Source organism: Rhagoletis pomonella, unplaced genomic scaffold (genome assembly GCF_013731165.1).
Source record: "Rhagoletis pomonella isolate Grant_MI unplaced genomic scaffold, Rhpom_1.0 Rhpom_scaffold_00003, whole genome shotgun sequence".
Lineage (NCBI taxonomy): Eukaryota > Metazoa > Arthropoda > Insecta > Diptera > Tephritidae > Rhagoletis > Rhagoletis pomonella.
In genome coordinates, this window is record NW_023458557.1 from 73404195 (window position 1) to 73410876 (window position 6682).

At 34.5% G+C, this 6682-nt stretch overlaps 1 protein-coding gene across 1 annotated transcript; it reads left to right on the forward strand.

Annotated features, from left to right (window-relative positions):
* The first annotated feature begins 356 nt into the window (after positions 1 to 356).
* LOC118735500 lies at positions 357 to 5067 on the forward strand. The gene is made up of 3 exons (XM_036465296.1): positions 357 to 591; positions 2452 to 2554; positions 2618 to 5067. Exons 1-3 carry the CDS (start codon positions 431 to 433, stop codon positions 4109 to 4111), a joined length of 1758 nt encoding a protein of 585 aa, XP_036321189.1. The 5' UTR covers positions 357 to 430; the 3' UTR covers positions 4112 to 5067.
* The last annotated feature ends 1615 nt before the right edge of the window (positions 5068 to 6682 follow it).

The window sequence follows — 6682 nt, forward strand, 5'->3', positions numbered from 1 at the left end:
ACAATGAACATTCACTACCGAAAGATAACATAATATCTTATCTGGGCTAAACAAACACGGCTGATAAGCGAATGTGCGACAGTCAAACATCAGATATTCGGACCACTTCATTGCGCGCAAAACCTTAACATTGATATGCTTATGCCAGTATAGAGTTACTCGTGCATTCTATTAAATTGCTTCAAACTAAACTGCCCCATTGTGTTCACGTAGGGTATTGCAATGATTCATAGAATTCCATTTCAGTGCGGTATGTCTCTCAGTACAATTCGAATATCGAAACAATTAAGAGCAGTGAAAAACTTTCTTAGAAATAAATCTGTAGATGTTTAAATCTAATTAATATTGGTTTTATTTACAATATTTATGAAATATATGTGATATTTAATTTAAAGTCGGTTGTAGAAGATCAGCAAAATCATTGCGAAATATGTGGTATTCTTATTCTAAAGATATTACCTATCTTTGTTTAGGCAATATCATACTCGTGCATATGTTATTTATGCAAATGGGAAAGTGTGAACCGCCGAAAATCTGTCCTATTTACTGCATTTGTAATTTAAAGAATAATCTTAACCACGCCGATTGCAGGTAAAAACTATTTTTTTATGTATGTGCATTAGAGTGGTCCAAAAATAATAATTTTAATGCCGCCACCTCCTAGGAGTGCTCTGAACTGGAAAAATTGAGCCGTATTTTTTATTTCGAAATTAAAAAATTTTTAGGGAGTTTTCCATGTACTTTATATGGGGAAAAGCAACTTTTCGTTGAAATGGTATAAAACTGTTGAAAATCAATATTTTTCGATCGGAATACTGTGGTTCTCTTCAGGAGACTTCCTTAAACCTGAGAAACAACTAGACATTATTTCTGGGAATCTCCTGAAGATGAGTGATCGAAAAATATTGATTTTCAAGATTTCTACACTAAACATTTCTACGTGGAAACTTTGAGCGCTTTGAGTACTCCCTAAAATTTTTTTATTTCCAAATAGAAAACAGGTGTATATTTTTTCGATATAGAACCAGCCTAGGAGGTGGCGACATTCAAAAATACAGCATTTAAAAGAAATTTTTGGCTTATGATAAAAATAGATTGGCGTTTACACATACATATGTTAGTGTTTGGCCGAGCTTCTCCTCCGATTTGTGGCGTTTTCGATGGCAGAAATGCACTCGGAGGTTTGCCATTGCCTGCCGAGGGACGACCGCTGTTAAGAAAAAAACCTTTTTTCTATATTTTTTGCGATGTTGCTTTGACCAGGGCTTGAACCCAGGCGTTGCGGAGTGGAAGCGCGCACTGCTTACCACTACACCACAGCGGCTTAAAAACTTTATTTTATTTTAGAGGTTTTAATCACTCTTTAACGAAACCTTTCTGTATTAAAGAAACGATATGTACAAGGTGGTGCCAAAATATCCCATCCTATTTTGGGTTTGAATAACTTTTTTACTAAATAAGAAAAAAATATATATTTTTAAGTGATGGAAATCTTTATTTGGACCTTTATAATTTTTTCTGTTACGTTGAAATTACAAACAATCTTATTGACTGATTTTGACAATTCAACCGTCATTTGCATTATTATTAAAAACTCTTCAAAAACATAGGTTTTATTTATTTTAAAATAATGTTTAAGGGTAAATTTGTTATAAAATTGTTGGTAAAAATATAAAAATAATAAATTTCTCCCCCACTTTTTAACACAGAAAAAAAACCACATATGCAAAATTTTACTCCGAGAAAAAACTTTACTTTGAGTAAAAAATGGAACGCAACGTGGAAAACTGTTATTTTTAGTTGAAGGCTGACGCTCAATGCAACGAGCGCATTCGGACTTATTTTCGTCAAGTGCATCTGAAACCAGCGCACCAGTTTATTTGTTTTCATGTGACTGAGTTTAAAATAAACAGAGGTAGATTTAAGTAAACAAGTAATTTTTAAGAAAAAAACAAAACCGACTTCAATTCTTAAATAAAAATGTAAGATAATCGTTGATATCTTCATGATCCAATGATCAGATTTAAACCAAACTAGTATGGGCACACCTGTGAGGTAACACCTTTCCTTTAAAAAAAGAATTATAGTAAGCGGTTAACGTGGTTCAAAGTTGCGTGGTAACATATATAAACAAAAAAAAAAAAACAATCCCGCAAATACATAACCTTCTCCTCTTTGGGAAGCTCAGAAATTCTGACTCACGTATATTTTTTTTTTAAAGTAAAGTTACTTATTTTTTAGAACATTTTTGTTATTTATTCATAGATTATCACTGCGCATTTTATATTAGGTATTATATTTCATCTGATATTTGTTTCAGTTCTGTTTTAACTTATTTTATTTTATTCAATTTGCATTTCATTTCATTTTTACTATTTTTATTCCTTTTATTTTACCATATTTTCTTTGATCTTATTTTATAATTTTTTTTATTGTATATATTTTTTTCAGCTCCAAATATCTAATAAGTGCAAATACTGCTGTACCATACCAAGTCGAGTCCTTGGATTTAAGCTACAATGATATTACCGTACTGGACAATGCCAGCTTTCAGGTAAATTTACAAAATTTTGCTTATAAATCTTAAAATCTTCAAGCATTTTCTATATCTCTTCAGGGTTATGTTCACCTCAAAAACCTAACGCTAGGGCACAATGCCATACACACCATTTTCTTAGACACGTTTGTACCCTTGAAGCGCATACGCGCTATAGACCTCTCCTATAATCGTCTGGAGTTCATCGATCCGCGGCTTTTCGAGTCAAATCGTAAGATAGACACCCTCAACTTGGAGGGCAATAAGTTTTTCTCATTGGCCAATGAACCATTCTTACGTAGCAAATCACTGCAGACACTCAATTTGGCTAGTGCGCAGATTAACGTACTTTTACCGGTACACTACCGTGCACTGCCGCAATTGCAAGCTATCGATTTGACGCGTAATCACATCATAACGATCGATAAGTTTGCCACACAAGCGCCAAAACAGTTACGAACGCTAAACTTAGAAGAAAATAATTTGAACTGTGATCAAACTCTTCGCACAGCCATTGATCAATTGAAGGTGCAAAATGTTGAAGTCATATACAGCTACTGTCAAAACGCAGACACTCTAACAACGATCAAAGGTGCACAAAATAAAAAGCAAGAATTTGAGCGTATAGAGATTATGAATGAGAGATTAATTGATGGTTTAGCAAGCATGGAAAAAGAAGAAGACGCAGGTGATTCACAAGAGCACTTCGACGATGCCATTCGAAGAGGTGTACTCTCTGGCTGGCATTCCACACTCGATTCCGGGGAAGATGTAGATTATTATGCGGATTTTGATATGTATGAAAGCGAGGAGAAGGACTTTTCAGAGCTGATGAACAAAACATGTCGTCGTTGGTGTTACCAAAATGGCTGTAGTAAATCATTTCCTAGGCAAACTTTCAACAACGCCAACTTTGGCACTGAGTACAGTGACCTCGATTTTTTACTCGTTTTTATTTGCGGGAATGTCGTTGGTATAGCAATCACTGTCTTAATCGGTAGCTGTATTATTTGCATTTGGCGTTGCACCTCTTTAAAGGCGAGAAACATGATGCAAGTGGAAGATCCGTATGGCTCGCGCTTTGCTGTAGCGCGTCAATCACTGATATCACCTCAACCTGCGTTAAGTACAGCAGTGGACGCAATTCGAAGACCTTCAGCACAAGCGTCAGAGCCAGAGCAAGAAAATATTCCAGTTGTTTTGCCGCAACCGCCGCGTCGTCGTCGCCAACCGTCACGTCAACGCACTGTGGTACGTTATGATCAGCTGGCGCGAACGGGCGGAGGTAATTTCATATCACAACTTTTTGGCAGACCTGCACGACACCAGTACTATCGCACTATAAATGAGAACACGGCGAATTTGATTCGTCGCCTCAGTCGCAGTAATCTTTTTAATAATAGACTGAGTCAGCACTTTGGGGATCGTGAAAGCAGCGCCACAAATTCTTCATCTAACGCACCTGACAGCCCCGATGGTGCTAGCGTACCTAGTGCAACACGAACGCCTCATCGCCGAAGGCCAGAGACACCTCCGCCTTTATATAGTGAAGTAGTGCCCAAAAGTACTGTTTAAATTTATTACATTTCTTTAAGTGAAACTTTTTAGCGGCGATTGAGAGTAAATTAGCAAATGCAACATAGTATTAATTTAACAGAAACGAAGTAATAGCCCGATTGTAGATAAGATTTAGATTAAGGCTAATAAAGGAACGAACGTAGAGGTGAAGGTACATAGATGAAGAAAAGGATAAAGGCAAAGGTAAAAATAAAAACAAAGTTGCGTAAAAATTAAGGCCAAAATGATTATCAAGGTAAATTTAAACACTCAGGTGCACGTTAATATGTAGATGACAAAAAGAATATAAAGATAAAAAAATGATAAATACAAGGAAAAATACGAGGTTGAGGATAACGATAAAAATAAAGATAAAGGTTAATAAGATTCAGTTAAAGTAATTATAAACAAAATGATATCGATAGAGAGACAGATATATTAAAGATAGAACTCACCATTTTTACATCACATCACACCTGAACTTACCACGCCTTAATTTCCCACACCTTAACTCACCACACCCCTCCTAAACTCATCACACCCGAACTCAACACACTCAGTTTCACCACATCACATCACTTGACATTACATCACATAGCATGACATCACATGACAGTGACATCACATGATATGACATCACATGATATGGCATCACTTCACAGCACATGACCTAACACGACTTGACATCACACGAAATGGCATCACATGACATGACATCCTACCGCAACACATCACATTCTATCACATCACTCCACATGGAATCGCATTACATATATTACATCACATAAAATCACATCACATCACATTACATAACATCTTATCACATAATCCCACTGCACATCATCTAGGTGAATATGTAGATGAAGAAAAGCAAAGATGAAAATAAAAAAATAAACGAATAAAGCCAAGGATAAAGATAATACTAACTAGCCTGTCGTTTTATTAAAAATTTCAAATCAATAAAATACGTTTATTTATTATGCAAAATGTAGTGGGAAAAGTAGTAATGCATTTCTTATGAGTTTTAGGCTATATCACTGTTCAATACATATGTAATCAGCATTCTAATATATTCCACTGATCTTTGGTGTTGTGACCAGTGTTCCCACTTTGGTAAATTATTACCAAAGCTGGTGGAAAAACTATGAGTTGGTAAAAAGGTAAATTTTTTTTAATTTTGGTACATTATTTTTTTAAAAACAAAAAAAAAACTTTTCATTTCCGCTTTATTTTGCGTAGTTTAATATCTTTATTTTATAATATTTATACTTCTAAAGTTATATCACCAGAAAAAAACTGAAAATTCACTTAAGATAATACGCCCTTTAAAATGCATTTAGGCATGTTTTATGTACAGTATGTAGCAAATGAAAAAAAAAATAAAGTTTCAAAAATTGCACTTTATTTACACAAAATTAACAAAGAACTCAAATGTTTTCAACCGACTTGAAAAAAGGGGGAGGTTATCAATTCGCCGGAACATTTTTTCTTTTCTTATTATGCTACCGCATAACTTTGGAAAACGTGAACCGATTTTAATAATTCTTTTGTCATCGGAAAGATGGTTTAGATCAAATCATGAAAAAATCAACGGTACTTGTATATGAGAATTGAAATCGGTTGTGTTTTTGGGCGTAAAAATGACTTATTTAATAAAAAGTTCTATAAACATAAGATGCGCTCAACTTTCAAAAGTAATAAAAAATTAAAAAAAAATAGTTTCAATGTTGATTTTCCTCGATTTCTATTTAGTTTCTGGTTTTCGATGGAGATGGTGATTTTTGACGACTGCCAAATTTTTTTAATATTTCAAGTACCGAAAAAATTAACTGAACTTATCTTCTTATTATGTACATGGCTCATTTTGGTGGAAGGAATTCGACTTTGGCTACGGACCACAGCTGTCAAATTATTTTAACACGTACTCCTATGTAGATAATTATTTTGGCGGCGACAGAGTCACACTACGACTGTGGTTGTGGCCAGACTAGATCTATTTCTATTTTTCCAACGACAGATAAGGTTCTTCCTCTTCTTTTATGTCACATTAATACAATTTCATGATGTTGCTGAATTGTTCAAAAAACTCATATAGCCATCGCCAAGGCGTTTTGATAATGATGATAACAAATTGCAAGCTTTGACCCGTTGCTCGTCGTGTTCAACGTGTTCAGCACTTAAGTGAGTATACATTACATATATTTAAAACAATGTTTTCATTCGCAGCTAAACTTTTAAGAGCTTTCAAGAAAAACGAAAGATTCACAAGGTTCATAGAATACAAGGTTAAGACATCCGCCATGGCCGCCATCTTGATGACGTAGATGGCTCGAGTTTTGGAGTTGCCAGATTCCTAAAAAATTATCTTATAAAAATACACTATTTTAGTCAAAAACACATCACGTTTTATTTCAAATATGTGTAACCCTGATATGTGTGTTGAAGTTTGAGCATTCTTCTGCATTTTTGAGTTTATTTAAATTATTAAAAATATAAGTGCGTTGTTTTTTGATTGCAAAAATCAGGCTGAAAAGGAAATTTTACGTTTTATCGTATATCCAAAGATGAACTGCAATTTCCGTAGCGAAA